The sequence below is a fragment of the Nerophis ophidion genome, linkage group LG28 (genome assembly GCF_033978795.1).
Source record: "Nerophis ophidion isolate RoL-2023_Sa linkage group LG28, RoL_Noph_v1.0, whole genome shotgun sequence".
NCBI classification, from domain to species: Eukaryota; Metazoa; Chordata; class Actinopteri; order Syngnathiformes; family Syngnathidae; genus Nerophis; species Nerophis ophidion.
The window spans coordinates 19,705,247-19,730,792 of NC_084638.1; the positions used below are offsets into that span (position 1 = coordinate 19,705,247).

The 25,546-nt window shown below is 40.9% G+C and overlaps 2 protein-coding genes across 3 annotated transcripts in view; one reads left to right on the top strand and one right to left on the bottom strand.

The window, feature by feature from the left end:
• The window catches only part of LOC133545407 (oocyte zinc finger protein XlCOF6.1-like), a 235,001-nt gene that overhangs the window by 150,693 nt on the left and 58,762 nt on the right, over positions 1–25,546 (bottom strand). The gene's annotated exons all lie outside the window — the stretch shown is intronic.
• Positions 23,230–25,546, top strand: part of LOC133545391 (gastrula zinc finger protein XlCGF57.1-like) — a 211,375-nt gene continuing 209,058 nt past the window's right edge. For both annotated transcript variants that reach the window (XM_061890922.1, XM_061890924.1), the window contains exons 1-2: positions 23,230–23,644; positions 25,152–25,418. In XM_061890922.1, coding sequence (XP_061746906.1) covers positions 23,542–23,644; positions 25,152–25,418 — 370 coding nt within the window. In that variant the 5' untranslated portion in view covers positions 23,230–23,541. The remainder of the gene's footprint in view (positions 23,645–25,151; positions 25,419–25,546) is intronic.

A 25,546-nucleotide genomic window follows, 5' to 3' on the forward strand; every position in this document is an offset into this window, starting at 1 on the left:
CGGGAGGAGAAAAGGATGACTCTGACTTTACACAAGGATTTGCGGGGTGAACCATGGAATGACTCTGAGGATAAACAGGAGGATAAACCAGAGGATAAACCGATGGATAAACCGGAGGATAAACCTCGGAATACTGGCGGGGGGTCAAAGGATGTCACGATGATCGAAGTTCTGAAAATCCTCCCCCGACGCGACCGTAACAACGCCGAGTACATTATGAAAAAATTATCCGAGAATGATAAGGGGTGGACCTCTAAAGGAGAGTTTGTTCAAAACGGTACACCGGTGCAGGGATCTCATATGATCGATTTACTGAAACACCTGATGCAACGGTCCAAAAATCCACAGACCCGCACGCCTGAGGGTTGGAGAAAATTTTTAACAGCGTTGACGGAGCTAAATGTCCCCACATCGACCATTCATAACCCCAGAGCACGAGATCAATACAGACGTCTGAAAGCGGATGGAGAGTTTGAATCAGAATGGGTGGAAAAAGAAACATTTCTATCCCCCGAGAGGAAAAGAAGAGGTAGAAAAGTGACATTGTCCCCACATTGGTTAAACCTTGAATGAATGATGACAAAACTCTTGTTTCAATAAAATGTTTTTTTATTCATCAAACGCAGTGTGTACAGCATTTTCATTTCAACGGTTCAAAAAAGTTTCTAAACAACAGACGTCTTGTACGCCACAACGACTACTATTATTCTTATTCGTGCTAGTACAACATTGAATTTTTTTAACCAGGGTATATGCTTCAAGATCATTTTTTTACTACATCATCTGTGTATAAAGACAAAACTTGTTCAAAAGACAGTCCGCAAAATCGATGGTGCAGATAATAAACGCAGTGTTGACCGCACACTGTGGACAAAGGGTGTTGAAGCTGTAGGTTGTGGTACAATATACGGTCAGAACGATTTTCCAAAAAGTTCAAGATGCTCCGAGGGTAGTAATCAAAATCGGGAGAAAATCCATAAGAATCAAAAAAAGTGGCGGTCCCATCTTCCTCCAGAGTCATCGATAACCAGTGCTCCCCCGGTCGATGTCCTTCGTGGGTGTTGACGATAAAGTAGGAGGGTGGGGTAAAGGAGCGAGTCAGTGAGGGGAGTTGGTCGGAGGCCCATACACCACAGAAAACATTCCCCAACACTCGTCGCAGAAGCTTCTCCAGTTGATGGTTATTCATCTCCGTCGTCAATAATAATCCACCAGCACTTGTCGTTTGGAATCAATTTCCAAAATAGAATCGTAACATGCGTAAACCACAAGAGTGACCGTGTTGGGTAAGGGTACTCTGAATCTCATTTCCAACCTCAAAGTGCCATTAGAAACCCGAGACAATGCGTCGCTGTCCTCTCCCGAATTGAGATTGAACACAAACAGCGAATAACCCCGTTCAAAATCTTGTCTGTTGATGCACAGAGGTAAATCTTTCATATGCCTCCCTGTAGCGGTAAACATGTTGTAAAACTCTCTGACCGAAGCCCCCTGGTTAAATTGTGGTTGGAAAGCTTTGGAGGGAATTTGTTTTCCCGCGTGACAGAGGGTGATGTATTCTGCGTTAAAATGCTGGAAATTAAAGGGTGAGAGATCTCTTCTTCCTGTGAAAGCTTCATGATTTACCATACCCAAAACAATGTATTTAGGCATCGTGCCCAAAAACAAATTTTCTTGGGTGCATACTCTGGAATTTTCAGGGATAGAGTAGGTTTTCACGCTGACCCGTGACAAAGGGTAGAGTGCGTTTCCTTTGAGTAAGGCCGAGGCGTGCCCCAATCGTACGGCCGGCGAAACGGTGACCTTTTTTGTGAAGAGAGAGGCACCCAGCACTTTCAGACGGAAAGTACCGTCCGCAGCCCCTGTGAGACAAAAGGCGTCGCTGGCACGCGTGAGTTTGATCCTCAGATCCACCGAGTTGAGAAGGAGTCTCTCGCTGAAAAGAATGTCTGCGTGGAGGGGTCCTAGTAGCTGAACCTCTTTAGATTCAGCCGTGTAACCGGCTCTGATGTTGAGTCCTTTGTTTGGTCCGTTCGCTGTTTCTATAGAGTCTATTGAGCCGCCGGTGTCTTTGTGGAATAACCCGGCTGAGAATTGACTTCTGAGTGTGGCTTCAGAATAGTTTAGTAGCGTTTCAATTATCGCCCTGTATGGGTGTGTGGCGCTGGATTGAGAAATCAGTCTTTCCCCGAGCATAATGTCGCATTGGCTGAAGATGGTGTTTAGAGGATAATTGATGAGACCCACATTGGCGTCGTTTGGGATATTTGATCCATCGGCGCGGGTAATTTTAACCCGCAGGTAAAGTAATGTGTCATTCAGATCCAAGTACTTTTCACCTTCTCCCGGGATGAAAAAATCAATAGGACCCCCGTCAGTGATGGCGGATAGCGGCAGGACTTCTGTGTAGGATTTATCATCGATAGACATCTGAGTCATAGGAGCTGAAAATAAATCCAGCTCGGCCATCGTGCATTCGGCCGAATTTTGATGTAAAAGAGCCATCTTTTTTTCTTTTTTTTTTTAAATATATCGTGTGAGGGAACGACGGTCCTTCTCTTTGAAAACCTTTTACCGACTGATTTTCTTCTCCCCAGATGACGGCGTTTTTTACCACTCGTTGAGAGACGTCGTCCCGGGGGTCTCTTTCGGGGTTGTCTAGCCAGGACCATTATTCCTCCTGATCCGTCTTGTACACCACTACCCATTTTTCCAACAGCATGACTGAATACGTCGGAAGCGATATTTTTTGCCGCTGTTTTAAGATGAGGTTTGACCAGGGCAAAACCTCTTTTCACCAGAGGTGATACAAAACGAAACAACCTGGAAAACACGGAGCCTATCCCACGCCCGTACATCACAGGTGAACCTGTGAAACCGGGGAGGGAACCCCCCACTTGGCTTTCGTAATAACCCACTAAACGTAGAGGGTCGTGCATGGGTTGACTCATTCTCATTGTTGTTGGTTTTACTTTCTAACGGGTCTAAAGTGGAGCTTCGCGATGGTCTTTCCAAAGGTGAAGTCGACGTGTTTGTTCTGATCAGATTTAATCTCCACCCTGATGTTTTCAATGTGATTTTTCGAGACGGGTAAATAGTAGGCGGGGTTAAAACACTTGGTGACAATCTCACCGTAAGCTCCCTCTACACTCACGATTCTCAAAAGAGGAGCATAAGCGTCGCCTACTACCTGAGGTCGCACCACGTCACTGTAACAGTAGAGATGGTAGAAACCGGCGTTTATATCCGCGGGATAGGGGGCCGACCCACGGTCAAAGTTGATCCACTTTCCAGGTTTCACTCCCATGATGTAAGCCAGGGAAGGGGAAAAACGAAAATGAGTTTGACCCCCTGATTGATAGGAGATTCGCTTTTTAACATCGTCAAAGGCTATCCTCACATCGTTGTCAATTTTTTGTAAAGATTCATTCAGTTCATTTATGAATCGTGTAATGTTCTCATAACATCCCCCTCTCAATTCTTGACGGTAAACTATCCCCATTCCAGGATTGCTTTCAGGTCCCACCGGTGGAGGTCTCTTTAGCCATTCATAAAATGCTCCGTTACAAACATTATACCATGAGCGAGGGTATGAAATCTCTGTTAAGGCCACCTCCCATGAGCCTGCTAAATCTATATGTTGACTTAAATCTATCTGGTAATGGGAACTTTTGTTTTCTTTAAATACGTTGAGGCTGGCGTTGGAGGGTAAGGTGAGGTAAAAACCCTCGTTGCAGGAATGATCCATAATGCTCGATGATCTTTAGACTGTGAGGCTCATCAAAGGCATCAGATTGTTTTATACATTTGTAAGGAGGTCAGCGTCCACCCAACTGTTGAATTTTTCGGGCCAGTTTTTCCAGTGCACTAGAACTTGTTTTTTGCCACCGACCGTACGTCGTTTTAGAATTTCCTCCACATGATAGCGCTTGTCCTCGCTCTCTTTTACTTTCTGCAACTCGGCTTCGTAAAAAGAACCCTCTATTATTTCACCGTCAAAATCTTTCAGTCTGTATGCCGGGGGAGATCGAGGGAGACGTCGTGTTATTGTAAACACCTCGTCTGTAAAACTCTGTTCATATTTTTTATCAAACACTCCTCTCACTTTGGATATTCTCACCATATCTCCCGTGGCAAATTTGTATTTGCGTTTGAATGCTGTGAACGAGCCGTAGAGATTCTCAAACACTTGAGGGGTATTTTCCAAAGTCACATCCACCGGTTTCATTTTAATACTGCTGTGATATCCGTGATTGTAGCTTTTTACCAAGTCTTGTAAGACGTCTAGGTAGCGCCTGGTGTTGTTGGCTGTAAAATATCTCCACATTCTCCCTTTCAGAGTACGATTAAATCTTTCAACCACCGAAGCTTTGAGATCGCTGGCCGTAGAAAAATGTACAATATTGTGTTTCTTCATCAGAGCTTGAAAACTCTTGTTAAAAAATTCTTTTCCCGCGTCGGTTTGGAGTTTGCGAGGAATCTGACTTTCCCCCAACACCGATTGAAACGATTCAACCACCTCCACGGACGTCTTTCTCCTCAAAACCCTCACATAGGCCTTCTTGGAAAATACATCTATGACCGTTAATAAATAATTATAACCGTCGTTATATTCAGCCAAGGCTTGCATGTCACAGAGGTCGGCTTGAAACTGGGTTAAAGGTCGCGGGACAAAGACTCTGTTTCTTGGAAAATGAATGCGAACCGGTTTATGGAGTGTATAGGCGTCCTGTCCCGTTAAATATTCTTGAACTTTTTCTTTTGTGACACGTTGCCCCGTTTCATCCTGCACAGCTCGACGGAGTCGATCTACCCCTCCAAAACTACCCGGGTGTGCGGGTGTATAGTATGCTTTTTCCATAGCTTTCTCCATTGTGGAAAGACAAAGAGAAATGAACTCGTGTTGCTTGGTACACATTTCTTTTATTCATTCATGGAAACAACACAATGAATCTAAAACAGTTTGTTTTTATTCATTCATGGACACCACACAGCGAATCTAAAACAATTTTTCTATAAACTATAAACTATAATCAAGGTTTGATGTAAAACAGGTATACCGTAGGTGAATTTAATCGCTTCGTGCAGTTTTTGTAGTTCAAACAAAACGTTGACGGGGATGTCGCATCGTAGACGATACATCGACATATCAACAAACAGAGCATATAAAATGAACACGTGATAAGGAGAAGGTTGAAAAGACTTTTCTTTAGACCATTCCTTCAAAATTGTTTCAAAAATGTCAAAGTCAAAAGCATGAGAGACAACGGATTTCCAGGTAGCTTCCCAGGTAGGCTTAGAGCGGGCATAATCAAGAATAATTTGTAGTTTTTGAGGTTTGTCTCGTTTTAGAACATACGCTTCCATCGCGTCAATCAACGGGTAAATAACAGCGTGGTTTTCGATAGAGTTTACAAGTTTTCTCCAATAATTACCCATCTTTTTTGTAATTATTCCAACACTCTGTCACCATATCCAGATGTCTCAAAATCGTTTCATCACCCCGTACCAACTCGTTGTACACGTCATCTATGGCCCACCAGACATTTCTCTCAGATTTCAGTTGAGACAGCAGAGAGTCGGCGTAGGATTCGACCCTTGAATCCTCAGCCTCGATGCGACGAAGCATCAGCAAGCGTTGAATGGCTTGAATGAATTTAGACGTACGCAGAGTCTTGATGAGTCCGTCGTAGTTGTACAGGAGAAAGTCCTCTTCATAGGGTTCCAGGCACGGGTGGTTTCTCTGGCTCGGATGGTTCACCCGACAACCGTAACATTCGCTCTGCCTGAACTGGCGGATGGCCTCGTTGAGGAGATGAAACACGGCCGTTTTCACTGTGCTGGTGAAAAGCAACCACTTCCCCCCATCGGTTTCATCATCGATGTGCAACGGGGGGTCCAAGAGTGACGGGGATGGTGACGGGGTTGGTGGCGGGGACGGCGGAGGTGTTATGATGATCAGGTCATTCTCCTTTTCCTCCTCCTTCCTATCGTCATCTGGCAAAGACTGCGTAGCGTTGTCGGTTTTCATCCCCCATCTGCAGAAACATCTGCCGAAGCGACACGTCTCATCGTCGCTCACCACCTCCGATCCAGCCGTCGTTTCAGGAGGGTTAAAGATCTCGGCCATGTTTGCTTCATCAGTCGTGTTTACGGATGGTTTGAAATCGTCCTGTGGTATAAGACGGGTCTTTACGCGTCTGATGGTCTTGTTTGCCATTTTCTTGTTTGAGATCCTTGCGTTCAAAAAAGGGAGCCAATATGGTCTGGTCGAAAGAAAAATTGCAGGGTGGGGTTGTTTTTATAGGGAGGGTCGAAAAAAAAAGTCGCGACCAATCAAACTAACGCTATGATTTTCAAAGGGTATTGGACGAGTCGGAGGAGGGGGTGTTTCCTTGAAGGTTATTGGTTGAAACTGAAGCGGGGGAGGTCCTTTCGTCCTCCGTCGGGGGTGTGGTCTCAAAGGACAACTTTCTTCTCGTCGTCAGCATGCTTTTCCATTGTCGACTGCTTCGGAACAAGTCGTTTATTTTCTCCTTCATCGTCGCCATTCGCTCTCGCCATGCCACGATGGGTACGACCACCAACGGTGTAAACACCCCGCATTCATCGTTGAAAGACTCCAGGGAAAAGACATCGGGCTCGGTCCACTGAGCCGGATAGGTACCGGTGATTTTTGGAGCACGGAGACTGGCACGTAAAAACCAACGACCCGAGGCTGAAGATTTCGTCTCCCAGGTAGCGCTGAACAGAATTCTTCTCTCATTCAACTCATCCATCGTCGGGTAAGTAAACAAGCTTCCTTTTACGCGTTTATCCACCGGTGAAGGATCACGCCACAGGAAATCGGGCATTGCCAGTCTTAAAACTTCCCAATCCACGGTAGATAACGATGAAAATATCGAGAAAGGGCTTCCGTCTCTTCTTTCTTTTAGCTGAAATAAGCAGATATCCCCCATTTCGTATCTGAATACAAATCCAAAAGATCCCTCCATCCCGTACGCTTCCAAGTCCCATTTCTCACGCAAAGACTCGGTCGGCGGCATCTGAATACGATTTAGAAACACTCGACTTTTTTGCGGAGCGTCAATGTAAGTTTTATTATTTTTATAAATCGACACAGGCGTTTCACTAATCATGACCGAATCGAACAAAGTCTTTACGCTAACGTATAAAGCTCCAAATAATGACTAAGCCTTACACCGCCCTTTTGTACCCCTCCTCTACGTGTGTGTGTGTGTGTGTGTGTCTGTGTGTGTGTGTGTGTCCACATCTCCACACGTAACATTCCCAGCCATCAATACATCGAAATCTGGAAGTTGTTTCAAACGATCGTAAACATTTAAACTATCAAATATATGGTCACATGCTGCTCAGATGACATTGCTTTCTTAAAAAAACTGAACCCTCCTTTGTTCCCTGTCAGGTCTTAACTCCACCCTCTTCCTGGTTTAACCACTCCCACCGCAGGTCTTAACTCTGCCCTCTTTCTGTTTAAAACTCCACCCTCTTCCTGGTTTAACCACTCCCACCGCAGGTCTTAACTCCACCCTCTTCCGGGTAAGCCACACCCACTTGACCTTGACATTTGAACCTGACCTTTGACTTTGACCTTTAACCTTGACCCCTCATAAATCATTTACCTTTGAACTTGACCCCTCATAAATCATTGACCTTTGACCTTGAGGGGTCATAAATCATTGATTTATGAGGGGTCATAAATCACTTTTTGACTAAAGGTGTCCCCTTAAATTCTCTGATGCCTTCTCAGTTCTCACTGTATCGCAATTTGAGTGTCTTGGAAACGCACTAAATTAATCTAATCCATTATTATTATTAATAATAAGGTAAACAAGTTGTCTTTTGAATGAGTAGTCCGTAATGGTAAATGGGTTATACTTGTATAGCGCTTTTCTACCTTCAATGTACTCAAAGCGCTTTGTCACTATTTCTACATTCACCCATAGACACACACATCCACACACTGATGGCGGGAGCTGCCATGCAAGGCCCTAACCACGAACCATCAGGAGCAAGGGTGAAGTGTCTTGCTCAAGGACACAACAGACGTGACGAGGTTGGTAGAAGGTGAGGATTGAACCAGGAACCCTCAGGTTGCTGGCACGGCCACTCTCCCAACTTCGCCACTCCGTCTGATTACTTCTTCCCAGTTTAACTGTGGCGACACTATCTAAATGAAAGCAAAACAGATGTCATCTTTTTTGGCCAACATGTTGACTGTGCTCATGCTTTTTTAGAGCAAACATGTCTCTAAAGATGACTGTGAAAATCACAAAATATTGTCCACCAGCAGGGGCTCATCACTAGTGCTACTGCGTGGAGGCTGGCATGTGGTACATTATTTCCTGTGTGTGTATGACTTATTCAGAGGGAGAACAGCACACTTTCACATATGGCGTCGACCATTAAGTATTGCTGGAATTACTTTTATGATGCTTTTATATGAATAACGTGGATTGGACATTGGCCTGGGAAGGCATTCCCCTGAAGATCTTCATGTGTCAGCTGGAAGTATCCTGACTGCTGTGAGGGGAAACTGATGAGATTGTGAGATCTAATGGTGGTGCAGGACAATGTCTCATGTGACTGAGCAAAGCTGGACTTTTCTAAAACATGTTTTCTCCTGTTCCTGAGAGACTGATGAAGAACCTCTACCTCATGAGCAGGAGGATGAACCACAGTCCCCCCATATACATGAGGAAGAAAAGGTACCACATTCCCAACACATTAAAGAGGGAGGAGAGGAGCCACAGCTCCTCCACTTTAAAGAGGAAGATGAGATGCCACAGACCCATAGTGTTAAACGGACCCTTCACATTAAAGGACAAGCTGATCTTACACATAAAAAATGAAGAGGAAGACCCACTCACCCCTCACTTTAAAAAGGAAGTGGAGGACCCACTGACCCCCTACTTTAAAGAGGAAGAGGAGGATCAAGACCCACCGCACATTAAAGAGGAAGAGGAGGAACACCGCATCAGTCAGCCTAAATGGTTGGAGGAGTTCCCAGTGACTGGTGTCCCTGTGAAGAGTGAAGATGATTTGGTCAAAGGTAAAAGTGAGGGGGAGGGGGGGGGGAAGCTTCCAAGCAGCAGCTCAACACAACACATGACAACAGAAGCTGATGGAGACCACTGTGGAGGATCACAAGCAGACAAGCTCTTAGCTCCACTATCAGATAGTGAGGACACAACGCCACACTCTCCTGACACTGATGATGAAGACTCTAAAGATGATAAGACATGTCACACTGACAACACTCACTTCAAGTGTTCTCACTGTGACAAAACCTTCAAATACCATAGTCATCTCAAAACACGCATGAGAACACACACTGGAGATAAACCTTTTTCCTGTTCAACCTGTGGTAAAGGTTTTGTAGAAAGTCACAATTTGAAAGTACACATGAGAACACACACTGGTGAAAAATCTGTTATCTGTTCAATCTGTGGTAAAGGTTTTACACACAGTCAAGATGTAAAAGTACACATGAAAATACACACTTGTGAAAAACCTGCTATCTGTTCAATCTGTGGTAAAAGTTTTACAAAACGTCAAAATTTGAAAGAACACATGAGAACACAAACTGGCGAAAAACCTTTTTCCTGTTCAATCTGCAACAGAAGTTTTTGTCATCAATCATACCTTGTAGTACACATGAGAATACACACAGGGGAGAAAGTGTTGAGTTGCAGTGTGTGTGGTGAAAGATTCTCTTCTAAGTACCAGTATAAGAAACACAAGTGTGCTGGTGAGAACAGCAGCAGCAAATGAAACTGCAGGATTTGAAATATACTGTGAAGACTTTAATTTAGACTTTCTAACAACATCAGCACATATAACATGTGTGACATTGTTGTTTGTGTAATTATCTTTTCAACATGCTCATACATTTATAGATTAGATAGTTTGAAATATAAAAGTACTACATATTTGTATTTATAATTGTTAATCCCATAGATTAGCACCTTTGTGTGATATATATATTTACTGCTTCACATCTGAAACATCTTCTGGACCACTTCAGGGAGCATATAATTATTAACTTTATACATCATTTGAACAGTTATCTTTTATTCGCTCTTTAAAATGTGTGACTTTATGAATCATTTGTTGGGTCTCTATAATCCATCTCATTAATAATTTTTATCACTCTCTTTTGTAATTTGATGATTGTGTTGTGATTGTTTTTTATGTATGTCTCCAGACTTTTATGCATTACAAAAGTGAGAAAAAATGGTAGATTTTTTTTTTTTTGTGAAAGGATGGTTTTGTTTTTACAAACTTACATTTGTGGATGTATCAAATAAATCCAGTATTGTGTTTTAAACATGTTTTATGTTTTTTTTTTCTTTTTTAACATCCCCAAAACATCAATATCAGTCAAAGTTTGGAGTGTCAGGCAAAAGCCAATATTGTACATCATCCCACAGATATTTACTTTGCATACATTCTTAAAATAAACTGTTTATTTTGTTTCCCAATCACAGAACGAACAAGTGTTGTATTCAATTGCAAAACAACATCCTAAAAATTATTTCAAGTGGTCAATTCAGTCTTTTTTTCTTAAAACTCCTTTGCCTTAGGAAGAATGGAAACTTTCAAGTTATGAGTAATGTTTTGTTCCAGAGAAAATACAGTAAAGAAGAAATAGTAAACAATTTAAAAGAATGATATACTGTAGTTAAAATATTTTGAATGAAAGCCTTTTTAATTTTTGTAATTATTTTTTTTTTGCAGGTCGTACTTAATAAAATCTTCAAATAATAAAATACCTTTTTCACTCAATAAGTGTATCAGTGACCAAATGCCTTTTTCAAACCATTGCTGTACAAAGATGGATTTGTTTCTCATTTTAATATAAGAACAATTCCATTGTGGAGTATTGTGTGTGATGAAGTTGTGTTTGTAAAATAGTTTCCAGTACAACAACACTTGCTGGTAGGGATGGGTACTGTTCACTTTTAATTCCATGTTTTATGTGTTATATATGTAAATATATTGTGTGTTTGTATTTTGCCAACATGGTAGAATCACATGATAGGCAGGTTGTATCATGTTTTTCTGTCACCTTGAGGAAATGGCATAAAGAGGAAGATGACAATATAATGTCACTTGGACAATGATGTACAGAACAGAGGAGATTTAGTTCTTTTTTTTTTTTTTTAGGCGATTCTTTTTTTTTAGATTTCACTAAACCTGTCCATTATCCAGGCATGGATTTCTGGTAGCTGGTTAAAAAGTGATGGAAGGGGATGAGGAGGGGATGTATGAGGAAGGTATGGACATAGATAGGACTAGAGGGGAGATAGGGAAGAAGGGCTGAGGAGGTCATGAAGGAAAAGTTGAGCGCTAAAAGAGTAGAAAAGAGGAAAAAGATTATGGTAGATAATTGCAAGATTATATATAAATTTAAGTCAGATAAAGACACGAAGGATATTAGTTTGATGACACTGGTTAAAGGGGAACATTATCACCAGACCTATGTAAGCGTCAATATATACCTTGATGGTGCAGAAAAAAGACCATCTATTTTTTCAACCGATTTCCGAACTCTAAATGAGTGAATTTTGGCGAATTAAACGCCTTTCTGTTTATCGCGCTGGAAGCGATGACGTCAGAATGTGACGTCGCTGAGGTAACACACCCGCCCTTTTCATTTTCAACACATTACAAACACCGGGTCTCAGCTCTGTTATTTTCCGTTTTTTTGACTATTTTTTGGAACCTTGGAGACATCATGCCTCAACGGTGTGTTGTTGGAGGGTGTAACAACACTAACGGAGGGATTCAAGTTGCACCACTGGCCCGAAGATGCCAAAGTGTCTTCCGCCAGACCCCCATTGAATGTGCTGGAGTTTCTCCACATTTTACCGGCGATGCTAAGGCAGACATGGCACAGAGATGTATGGATAACCTGCAAATGCATTTGCAACGATAGTCAACGAAATCACAAAGTTGAGTTTTGTTGATGTTGACTGCCAGCTAATCGATGCTAACATCAATCAATCAATCAATGTTTATTTATATAGCCCCAAATCACAAATGTCTCAAAGGACTGCACAAATCATTACGACTACAACATCCTCGGAAGAACCCACAAAGGGGCAAGGAAAACTCACACCCAGTGGGCAGGGAGAATTCACATCCAGTGGGACGCCAGTGACAATGCTGACTATGAGAAACCTTGGAGAGGACCTCAGATGTGGGCAACCCCCCCCCCCCCTCCCCCCTCTAGGGGACCGAAAGCAATGGAGGTCGAGCGGGTCTAACATGATGCTGTGAAAGTTCAATCCATAGTGGCTCCAACACAGCCGCGAGAGTTCAGTTCAAAGCGGATCCAAGACAGCAGCGAGAGTCCCGTCCACAGGAGACCATCTCAAGCGGAGGCGGATCAGCAGCGTAGAGATGTCCCCAATCGATACAGGCGAGCGGTCCATCCTGGGTCCCGACGAACGGTCCATCCTGGGTCTCGACTCTGGACAGCCATTACTTCATCCATGGTCATCGGACCGGACCCCCTCCACAAGGGAGGGGGGGACATAGGAGAAAGAAAAGAAGCGGCAGATCAACTGGTCTAAAAAGGAGGTCTATTTAAAGGCTAGAGTATACAGATGAGTTTTAAGGTGAGACTTAAATGCTTCTACTGAGGTAGCATCTCGAACTGTTACCGGGAGGGCATTCCAGAGTACTGGAGCCCGAACGGAAAACGCTCTATAGCCCGCAGACTTTTTTTGGGCTCTAGGAATCACTAATAAGCCGGAGTCTTTTGAACGCAGATTTCTTGCCGGGACATACGGTGCAATACAATCGGCAAGATAGGCTGGAGCTAGACCGTGTAGTATTTTATACGTAAGTAGTAAAACCTTAAAGTCACATCTTAAGTGCACAGGAAGCCAGTGCAGGTGAGCCAGTACAGGCGTAATATGATCAAACTTTCTTGTTCTTGTCAAAAGTCTAGCAGCCGCATTTTGTACCAACTGTAATCTTTTAATTACAGTTGGTAATCGATGCCAACATGCTATTTACCGGCGGTGCTAAAGCAGACATGGCACAGAGATGTATGGATAACCTGTAGATGCATTTGCAACTATATTACGTTTCCTTCCACCCACATTTAATGCGAAAAAAACACTTACCAATCGACGGATTTAAGTTGCTCCAGTGTCAAAAGATGCGAAAGTCCTGATCGTTTGGTCCGCACATTTTACCGGCGATGCTAACGCAGCTATTCGGCCATGCTATGGCTATGACTAGCGTCAATAGCTATTCGCTCAAGAGCTTCAGTTTCTTCTTCAATATTTTCATACTCCAACCATCTGTTTCAATACATGCGTAATTTGTTCAATCGCTTAAGTCGCTGAAATCCGAATTTGAATCCGAGCTAATGTCACTATATCTTGCTGTGGTATTCCCATTGTTTGTTTACATTGGCTGCACTGTGTGACGTCACAGGGAAATGGTCAGTGTCTTCGCAGAGAGCGAAAATAAGGCACTTTAAAGCTTTATTTAGGAATATTCCGAGACCGGTAAAATTTTGAAAAAAAAATTCAAAAAATACAACAAACCACTGGGAACTGATTTTTATTGTTTTTAACCCTTTTGAAATTGTGATAATGTTCCCCTTTAAGGGTGTCATGACGTGGACTTTGGAGTGAATTGTTTAACTGTGGTGCAAAGCGACTGGATTGAAAATGGCGTGAAGGTAATGAAATCTTTTATTATTAACTCGAAAATATTACAAAAAAACAAAGGGTATAAACAAAAGGCGCTCTCAAAACTTGGCAATGAAAACAAAACTATTACTATAACTAGTGATGGGCCCGGCAACACCGATGCATCGGCGCATGCGTCGAGCTCATAGAGCGAAACCATGTGTCGGTGCGCGTACCGCTTTTAGAAAGTCACGTGACCGATCATGAGCTGTTTTGGTCACGTGACCGATACGCAAACTGTGTCGCACTGACGCCTGCGCGCCAAACTGTGTTCATAAGGATGTGCATTTGTCAACGAGATGCTGCTGCCAACAGAATTGCTGTGTTTCTGTCGTTGGTCATTTGTCATTTATCGTCGTCGGAGATCATGGAGCAGCCTCAGGCAAAAAAAAAAGATTTCCTTCGTGTGGGAATATTTTGATCTTGTTGTGTTTATTGTATTCTCCCTGCCTCTTCATCTGGTTTGTCATTTTTTTTCCCCCAGTCTATTTTCCCTCAACTAGTCCCTGCCGACTATAGTTCCTGTACTCCGCTCTGACATGCTCTTCTCGTATTCAGCTCCCCTGGTATGTTGCTCTCGTATATTCGTGTATTTTGACTTTGTTGTGTTTTTTTTTTTTTCCTAGCCTTCTTGTTTTGAGGACTAGTTTTGCCACGCTGTGTGCGTCCTGGCCTTTTCCCTGCCAGCCTCTGAGAGGGACTACCTTTGTTATATTTCCCATGGTGTGCACGTTTGCCCCATCTTCCTTAGTTACCATTTTGACTTATTAAATATTTTATTTTGTCACTATTGCTAACCTTGCCTCCAGTTTCTGCATCTCGGGGTCCACCCTTGAACTTTATATGTATATTTATATATAACCGTAACACTTATATCGGAAAAAAAGGTATGTGTTTTCATTTCCTTGTCGTTTCATCCTGTTCTCTCAAATTTTCCACTTGATCTAATAGAATTCAAAATCTCTTCAAAATGATTCTTAGTGTCCATCCATCCATTTTCTACCGCTTATTCTCTTTGGTGTTGCGTGGGGCGCTGGTGCCTATCTCAGCTACAATCGGGCGGAAGGCGGGGTACACCCTACACAAGTCGCCACCTCATCGCAGGATTCTTAGTGTACTATTCATATTTTCTGCAGGTTAAATGTCGCATTTGTATGACATAATTGTCGTACATAAACAGATCCACCTCCTCAATGCTGAGGCATTATAGGGCCCGGCATGAAAATGAAGTTACAGAGACACCCAGGATAAACTGAGGTATACAGCCATACAACTTCCTCATTTTCTTTTTTGATAATTAATACCCTACTTCTTTATCTAATTTTTAACCATGAAGCTACCAGGAAGCAGATGCTGGATGAGGCTCTGCTGAACTTTATTGTCAAGGACTGCCAGCCTCTCAGCATTGTGGAGAGTGAAAGTTTCAGGGAACTGGAGCAGGTCCTTGAGCCATCAGATGTTTTGTCTACCAGAAAGGTTTGTGTGGAAATTATCTAAAGTTGTTGTTGATACATCCAATTTATTTAATATTTAAATTGAATATGTTGAGTGTGAATGTTGTCTGTCCATCTGTGTTGGCCCTGCGATGAGGTGGCGACTTGTCCAGGGTGTACCCCGCCTTCCGCCCGATTGTAGCTGAGATAGGCACCAGGGCCCCCCGTGACCCCAAAAGGGAATAAGCGGTAGAAAATGAATGCTTTTAGTTTGACTTGGTGTTATTTTCAGACCATCAAAAAAATGCTGGTTTAAAAATATGAGGAACGGGAATGAGTGAAATTGGAAGTACAGCAAGCTGTGGCAGTGAGTATAACAGCTGACATGTGGACATCTGTAAACATGGAGGCTTATTTGGCTCTTACCTGTTATTTCATAAATGATAATTTGCAGTTGTGTACATCTCTGTTGGGCGTGCAATACTTTCCACAATGTCACACTGCTGCAGGGACGTGCACAAGTCAGAAAAGGGCAGGACATTTTTTTTTGGTCCTTTACACAATATGGAAATTAATGTAAAATAAAATGTGCTAATAGGAAGCTAACTACTTAGCTGTGTGTCCTTTGTAGGTAAAAGTGTTTGCCATTTCTTTTGTGTCAACAAATTATTGTCATAATGAGTAAATTCACATTATCATAGGCTTTGAAGACATGAAAAGCTACAAAAAAAATGGTTTATTATTAGGCTATTTATTGTTAAAGATAAGCACTTTAATATTGAACAGTGCAACATGAACTTTGAAAAAAAAAATACCCAAATGGAAATAACTTCAATGTGAAAATCTGTTCTTCTTCCCTTAATTTGATGAAAACACCATCAAGTTGAAACTTATGGTCTTTCTCACTTAATGCTCAGACTAAACAACTGAAATGAAATGCAACTTTATATCTAAACTTCTACTGTGAGAGAAATGTGATCCGCCGTAAACACAGTGCATTTTATTTTGAAAATTAACCCGGTGTTTTATTTTGTACACTACTTCCTGTCCCGCACGATATGCTCTGCTCTGTGCGGAATCAATGTGCCGTGCTCAATTGATGTGCCGTGCTCAATTGATGCGCCGTGCTCAATTGATGCGCCGTGCTCCGACGTCCGGCAAAAACAGAAGCTGACATATTGAATAATAGAATAATCAGGGGCGCCGCAAGGGATTTTGGGCCCCATGAAAATAATCTTTACAGGGCCCCCAACACAGCGGCAACATTTTTTGATGCTATTTTACATACGAAAGGGTTTATGCTTATTAAACCCTTAAAATTGTTCAAAATGACTTTTATTTAATTAATTTTGATTAATGAATTACCTTCATCTTTGTATTGTTTTGAGACTGTAGTACAATTTATTATATTTTGTATTATCATTATTATTATTATTATTATTATTATTATTATTATTTCAACACATACAGCTGCTCACCTCCTTCCTCATGTGGGGGCACTGGGGCTGATTCAGGGGCAGGGGGAGTTGGGGGCTGACAGACAGCTGCTGCTGCTGCTGCTGGTGCAGTTGACTCTTTTCAGAATGAGGCATCATTTTGACAGAGGGGAGATCAACTATTATTGAATAAGAACAGCTTGATAAATGTTTGACTGGATTGATTATTTAACTAATATAGCAGTAAAATGTAAAAATCCAGAGTTTTCTTGAGCTAACATGGTGAGAAAAGTGAGCTAGCTTATTCCACAGACAGGGACAAAGTTAATATGCATAACTTTCCACCACAACTAACAAACCCACCATTTTTGGGGAAATATTGAGTGACATATTGTCGACCCTTCAACTCCTCCTCTCTTATTTTTTTTTTTCCTTTCTTTTTTGGCTGCCTGATTTTTGAGGCATACTGTGGTCTCCTCCGCTTTGCCCGCTGTGGCGCTGCCTGATGTCTGTGACTAATCACCGGTGCGCTACCTGCAGCTGATCCAGTCGGACTTTTCAGTCTCTCCAACAACCGCGCTCCTCCTCTTCTTCTTCTTCTTCTTTTGTTTTTATGGCGGTTGGCAATCAACCTTCTGGTGTGCATTACCGCCACCTACTGTAATGGAGTGTGGACCGAGGTGGATCCCTACTCGATATTCTTTTACTTAACCCAGTGTTTTTTAAATATGTGTATATTGCTTTGTATCCTATGTTTTCTGAATGCAATCCTAATATGCTTCCCACTTCTAACCTAATATTTTCTTTTGCTAACTTATTTTCCAGTATTTCTCTTTCTCTATTGTATTTCCTACATTGTATTAAAACATGGTCAACATTCTCTATTTAATGGCAAAAATCACACAGTCCTGTAGTATGTTTTCCTATCAATTTTAGTGAACTATTTAGATATGTATGTCCTAATCTCATTCTAGTAATAATGTCTTCTTCTTTCCTATTTCTACCCCCTCCTCTCATGACACCTACTTTCCTCTGGACTTTGTAAAACTCTACCTTTTATTTCCTTATTCCAATTATCCTGCCACTTTTTATTGTGTTCTATCTTAATTATGCTCTTCACTTCTTCTTTACTGTGCTTAATCTCCATGTTTACTCCTGTTTTAGTGGTTGCTTGTTTTGCGTATCTATCAGCTAACTCATTTCCCTCAACTCCTACATGAGCAGGAACCCAGAGAAATGTTACCACACCTCCCGCTTTATTTATCCTGTAGATTGCCTGAATTATTTCATAAACTATATCTAGTCTTGTTTCTGATGCTATGTTTTTTATGCTCGTCAATGCACTGCTGGAGTCCGAGCACACGACTGCTTTCCTTGCTTTGTTTTCCTCTATCCAGTTAACTGCCATATAAATTGCTACCAATTCCCCCGTAAAAACAGGTAGTTTATCACTAATTCTTTTATTTAACACTATATTTCCTTGTGGGATAACTACAGCAGCTCCTACTTTACTATTTATAGTTTTTGATGCATCTGTGAATATCATGATGTTATCAAAAAACATTTCCTCAATCCAATGTTCTATCTGGTAATTATTTAAATTTCTATTCTTCAGTAATTGCATGTTTACCTTTGGGTTTTCATACATCCACGGTGGTATTGCAGGAATTGGTACTGTAGGGCTAACTTTAATATTGTCAATTTGTGCTTTGATACATATATCTCCTATTATCCACCCAAAACGATTAATTTTTTTCTTCTCTTTTTCTTGGCAGTTTATTAGCACTTGACGGGTTGGATGTCCTTGCTTGGATCCTTTTAAGTTTGCCCAATAAACTGCTGAGAGTTGATCTCTCCTCATGTCCAAAGGTTTTTCATTCATTTCTACTTTTAATGCTGCCACTGGAGTAGATTTAGTAGCTCCACAACATAATCTTAAAGCCTGCGACTGGATCCGGTCTATCTTCTCAAGTAGTGTTTTTGAAGCAGATCGATAAATAATGCATCCGTAGTCAATAACAGATCGAATTAAAGTGATATATATTGTTTTCAATGTCAACCTATCAGCCCCCCAATCTTTACCCCTCAAAGCCCTCATTATATTTAACACCTTTTTACTTTTCTCCACTATCTTGCTGATGTGGGTTGACCAGCTAATATTTTTATCAAACCATATTCCTAAATATTTAAATACTTGTACCTCTTCTATGTTTTCTCCATAGAGTTTTATTTGGAGCTTGTTTTGTACTTTCCTCTTTGTAAAATTTATGACTTTTGTCTTTCCAACAGAGAATCTTAAACCCCAAGCCGTCCCCCAGTCTTGAACATTATTTACCGCTTTTTGAATCTTCTTTTCTATATGATTTGTATTTCTACCTCTCTTCCACATCACTCCATCATCAGCAAAAAAAAAGCCACCTCCACTAACCCTTCCACTTCACTAAAAACTTCATTTATCATGATGGAAAATAGTACTGGACTTATTATACTCCCTTGTGGGGTCCCATTTTCCACTTCGTATTCTCTGCTATATTCATCCTCTATTTTTACTAATAATGTTCTACTTGTTAAAAAGTATTTTATCCATCTGTACATTCTTCCTCTAATCCCAATCTTATTTAGTTTCATCAGCAACCCCTGTTTCCACAACATATCATGCGCTTTCTCTATGTCAAAAAATACTGCAATTATACTTTCTTTATTTATTTGTCCCTTTCTAATTTCCTCTTCCAGCTGCACTGCTGGGTCATTTGTGCTTCTTGTTTTGCGAAAACCACTTTGGTAGTTTTTTATCATTTCTTTTGACTCTAAATAATATATTAATCTTTCATTAATCATTTTTTCCATTACTTTGCCCAAATGTGAGGTCAATGCTATCGGCCTATAATTTCCTGCCTCTTCCGGATCTTTCCCTGGCTTGCATATTGGAATTATTACAGCTGTTTTCCACTCATCTGGTAATTTTCTTTCTTCATATATCCTATTATATAATTTCAAGACCACTTCTTTGCCGATGCTACCTAAATTTTTGATCATTTGATAACTCACCAGGTCTTTCCCTGGCGTCGTATGTTTAACTTTTTTTTAAATTCGAACCATTTCATCCAAAGAAAATGTCATATCCATAGTGTTGATAAAACTATTATCGTTGTATTCCTTCATTTCCTCAATATTTAAACTAATTGTTTCTTCTCTCTTTTGTTTTTCTACATTTCTCAAATTATCATTACTGTGCACTTTAACAAAGGTTTTTGCTAAAAGTTCTGCTTTTTCTTTATTTCCTACCAAACTCCGCATTCCATCTTTCATCACATGATTTTTATGTTCTTTTCTGACCCCTGACATTCTCTTGATCATTCCCCACACTTGGCTTAAAGGAGTAGTTCTATTTAGTGTTTCACAAAAAGTTCTCCAATGGTGTTTTCTTGTTTTTTTAATAACATACCTTACTCTAGCTTGATGCCTTTTATATTGGATCATGTCTTGGAAATTATGTGTTCTTCTCAATATTCTAAATGCTCTATTCCGTTCTTGTATTGCATCTGTACACTCTTGTGTCCACCACGGCACTATCTTCCTTCTTCTCCATATACTATTCCTTGGTATGCTCTGTTCGGCTGCTTCTATTATGCACTTTCTAATATCTGTATTTAATTGTTCAATACCTTGATTTATATCTACTTCCTTTAAAGTTATGTCGGTAATTTCCCTAAATTTCCCCCAGTCACCATGTTTATACTTCCATCTTCCTTCTATCCTAGTGCTTTCTGTCCTATGATTTATGTTTATGTGAATGAAGATTGGATAGTGATCACTTCCCATTGTGCTGTATTTATTTACTTCCCACTCCACCTTTCCTGCTAACCCTTGTGACACTAGTGTTAAATTTATTGCTGTTTCTTTACCCGTGACGACATCTAACCTTGTTCCCGACCCATCATTCACACACACCAGTTCTTTTTCCTCCAAAAGTGCTTCCAATGTTTCCCCATTCCAGTCATCCTTTTCACCCCACATTGTGCTATGTGCATTAAAGTCACCACACCAAATAATATTGCCACTCCAGTGCTCGATTATTGTTTCTAGTTGGTGAATTTCTAATTTCTTGCATGGATTATAGAAGTTTAGTACTTTGTATCTTTCTTTATTATTCCATACTTCTACTCCTACTATCTCTAGTTCTTGTTTTACTTTTAATATTGAATAATGCATATCTTCCTTAATAGATATGGCACATCCTCCTCCTTGCCCATCATTCCTATCTTTACGTATCGTTATATATCATTTTATTATAAAGTTTAATTTTGGCTTCAGCCATGTTTCTTGAATACATATTATATGTGGTTTATTTTTCATATTATTAATATATCCCTTTAATTTGCTATCAAACTTCTGGCATTCCACTGAACAATTAACATGGCGTTGGATTGTGGTAACATGACTCGGTCTCGTCTACTCTCTGTAGCTCACCTTGCACCTGTTCCCAGGATAGTTCTTTTAAATGTAAAAACTTTGCTGCTGCTTTCACAATTATTTTGATTTTCTCAGTCTTGTTTCTAGCCTGTTCTGTACAGTTTATTACGTAAGCCAGGAATACAACTAGTTTGTCCATGGAAATTCCTGTATTTGCTGCCTCTTGTTTTTTATTTCTTGAACTATTTTAACTTCTGTCCTGTTCTGCACTTTCTTGATTTCTTATTTTAACTGCCTCTGCGTATGTAATATTTCTTTCAACTCTGATTTGCTGTACTTCTGTTGCCTGTTTTCTTATGATGCAGCCCCCATACGCTGCTGTGTGATTCCCGCCACAATTACAACACTTGACCTGTTCATTTTCTCCACATTGTCCATATTCATGCTCTCCTCCACACCGTCCACATCTCATCTTAGCATGACACACTACTATGTGCCCATAGCGTTGGCACTTGAAACAACGTACTGGGGGTGGCACGTAAGCTCTAACATAGAAGCTTAAATACCCAATCATGATTCTCTCTGGTAGGACCTCCTCTGCAAATTGCACTAGCACGGATTCGCTCTCAGTCTTTTCATCGTTCCTAAATGCCATCATTCTTTTCATCACAGTGACAGTTCCTCCTTTTATTTCTTTTTTCAGATCATCTAAATTTTCTCCTCTTGGGATTCCTGTCACGACTCCTCTTGCCCCCTTTCGTTCTCCCACTTCGATTTTTTCCTTTATTATTTTGTTGCACAGTTTTTGCAATCGCATTGCTTTGTTCTTTTGCTCTCCATTTTTGCATTTAATCAACAGCCGTCCGTCCCTGAGCACCTTCGCTATCTCCACCTCTCCAATGTCCTTCTTTAATCCCTTAACCAGTGTCATCAAACTAATGTCATTCATATCTTGGTTTGATTTAAATGTATAAATTATCTTATATTCATCCACCATAACCCTTTTCCTCTTATCAACCTCTTCATCGTCTTCATGCACTCTTTTAGTACTCGACTTTCCTTCACTCCCTCCTCTCCCCTTCTTTCCTCTCTCCCCTCTAGTCCTATCCATTTCCATACTATCCTCATTCATCCCGTCACTATCCCCTTCCATCTCGATCCAGTCACAAAACAGCTTATGCTCAACCGCCAAAACAGATTTAGATACTCTCGCCATCGCCAAATTCACTCCAAATGTTTGGTAGTTCCGAGTCTCTCCTTCCGGAAACTTCCAACCTCTCAACTACTACAGGAAGTGAGCCAGAACCCCGCTCCTCCTCTGCTGCCCGATCACTGTTAAAAAGACAACAGATGATCAGATTACACGTACCACTTGAGACATCTAATCACCTGCCAGCTGCGTCTCACCGCCCCGCCCATGCTACGCCCCCGTCTGAGGGTGCGCTGTCTCCAGCCACCCAGACGGGGTCGCTGATCTTCATGCCTGCAGTGTGCTAATCACAACCTCCCTCCACAATATATATAAATAAATATAATTCACTTCACTTGACTATATATATATATATATATATATATATATATATATATATATATATATATATATATATATATATATATATGCACCTGGGGATAGGTTGATTGGCAACATTAAATTGGCCCTAGTGTGTGAATGTGAGTGTGAATGTTGTCTGTCTATCCGTGTTGGCCCTGCGATGAGGTGGCGACTTGTCCAGGGTGTACCCCGCCTTCCGCCCGATTGTAGCTGAGATAGGCGCCAGCGCCCCCCGCGACCCCGAAAGGGAATAAGCGGTAGAAAATGGATGGATGGATGGATATATATATATATATATATTTGCATAGATTGATAGATATAATGTATATATAATGCCAAAGGAAATTTAAAAATAACATGAAAACCTTCCACATTCTAAAATACATTATAAAAACGGATTGAATAAATATAAATACTTTTTTTTCTTTCCTTATGTTACTGTCGTTTCAAAACATTGATAAATAATTTTATATTTTTACGAAAATAAGCTGTATGTCTTTCTTTTGAAAATTTGAAATGGACAAGCATACTTTTATTTTGAGAATAAGTAAATAGTATATGATACCGACTGGTTGTACTTATTTCTCTCGCGAGATCTGGAAAAAAGCTGGTTACTTGTTTCTCTCGCGAGATCTGACAACACTGCGCGCGAACCAAACACGGCGATGATAAATCAAGATGGCGTCTAACGGTGAAGACTTTATTGCAGTCGTCACAGTTCAGTGTTCTTAATCTGTGCCTCCATGTACACATATATGTCCTTTATTAGACTCTCGTAAATAGAGTAAACATCGTTAATAACTGTTTGCATCCGGTTATATTAGTCTGAGTGCACTTTGATGCATCTCGGAATAGCTTAGTCTGCTAGTTAGCTTAGCTTGTTAGCTGCTAACAAAGAGAAGCGGAAGTGATCAAAACACATCGCTAAGCAGAGATCAAGTGTGAGTGTAAAGTGTTGTGATTGTGTGAAAATGTGCGAAAGAACGATAGCAAAGTACGAGGAGGAACTTCGTCCAACAAAAGAGGAGAAGGAGCGACAACAACAAAAACATCAAGTTGTGTTACACAGAACCGGTTTGTTTACTTCTTACTCTCACATCTTTACTAACTTTATATTTCATTATTAACACTATTCTTGAATAGATTGTCTATAGGAAGATGAATTGTCATGTGAAGATGATGCACTGGTTGTTTTACATTGTTCATAAAAACGAGACAGTTTCAGACAATATTTAAGAGAGGTTGATGTTCCTCTCAGTTTGTAACAATGTGTATCAACATGTTTACACAACACTCACACAGTCACCGGGGGAATATTCCAGAGAGCAGGTTAAGTGCAAAGTCCTGAGTATGTAAAGCTCGAGAGTTTTACCTCCAAAAATAAGAGCAGTAAGACAAATTCAGAGTCAGTTACCATGGTAACTGATGCTGTAAACCTAGCCTGCTAGCTGGCAGGTCTGACAAGTTATATATGTGTGTAAAAGCTATACTGACCTGTTATTTCCTTCATATTGGTGCAGCCATTAACCTACTACATCGGCCTACTCAGTGGCCTAGTGGTTAGAGTGTCCACCCTCTGATCGGTCGGTTGTGAGTTCAAACCCCGGCCGAGTCATACCAAAGACTATAAAAACGGGGCCCAACACCTCCCTCACCTTAAAAAGGATTCCCGGGCGTGGCCACAGCTGCTTCTCACCACTCCCCTCACCTCCCAGGGGGTGATCAAGGGTGATGGGTCAAATGCAGACAATAATCACGCCACACCTAGTGTGTGTGTGACAATCATAGGTACTTTAACTTTTTATCGTGGCAGTGATTGTCAAAAAAAACAAAGCCTGATCTAAAGATGACATCGTGATCTCATACCATCTCAAACCAATTGACCGTTTATTATCAAGTGATGTACGGGAGCCTGTAAAGGACTGTATTTTTACCTTTGGGGGAATGCTCGATTTATTCACTATTATACAATAATCTGATTTTAAGAGAGAGTGATAGGAGGTGGCTTATTCAGTTTAACAATTTACTTTACAAATAAACATACGATAACCAGACACTAATTACGCATCAATCACTCTTCCCCACTCACACGCTACCTCCCCAATAGAACAACCCGCACTAAACCAATCACACAACACATACACACAATCCAGCCTGGGCCCTCTGGCTGGGCAAGAAGATTGTCAGTTGCGGTCCTGATGAACCGTAGCAACCGTAACCATAGCAACGGTTAAACAACGTGAAGATACACATTTCAGCTTTCCCATACGACGCGTATTAAATAGAAATATGTAATAATAATATCAATAATCCCATAACAGAAATTATATCCTAACTATAGAACTTAAAGAAACAATTACACATATTTGCAAACCTTCAGAACAAGTGAAGTGTATTATCGTCGCTTAAATTTGTCTTTAACCAAGCACCACTATGTCTTATCCAGTTATTCAATTAATCAGAAATATTTCCTGTAGAACACTTGTTTAATAAAATGTTCAATAGCTACAGCCCATTATTTCATGTACGATTTAATACTTAGCATGTACGAGTTAAAATATGTTTTGTTTGTCTCCTGTAGACATCCATCAGCTGATTGAAAACCAAGAAGAATGTCTCCCTCATCTGCAGGGGGACAGTTTCACTTTAGAGAATCCACAGCCCTCACATTTTAAAGGGGACAAGGAGTATCCACAGCCCCCTTATTTTAAAGAGGAAGAGGAGGGAGAGTGTCCTGTAGGGCAGGAGGAGGCTGATCTCAGCAAGTTTCCACTGACTGTTGTCTCTGTGAAGACTGAAGAGCATGAAGACAAACCACCTAAGTCCTCACAGCTTCATCACAGTCCAAGTAAGCACAACATCCACATATCATCTAATACAATGTTTGTGACACATGTTCACCTGGGGGCCACATTTATGACTAAAGATGGAGATAAACTTGCTTTTTAATACCACCATTTAAAAATCAATCATCAA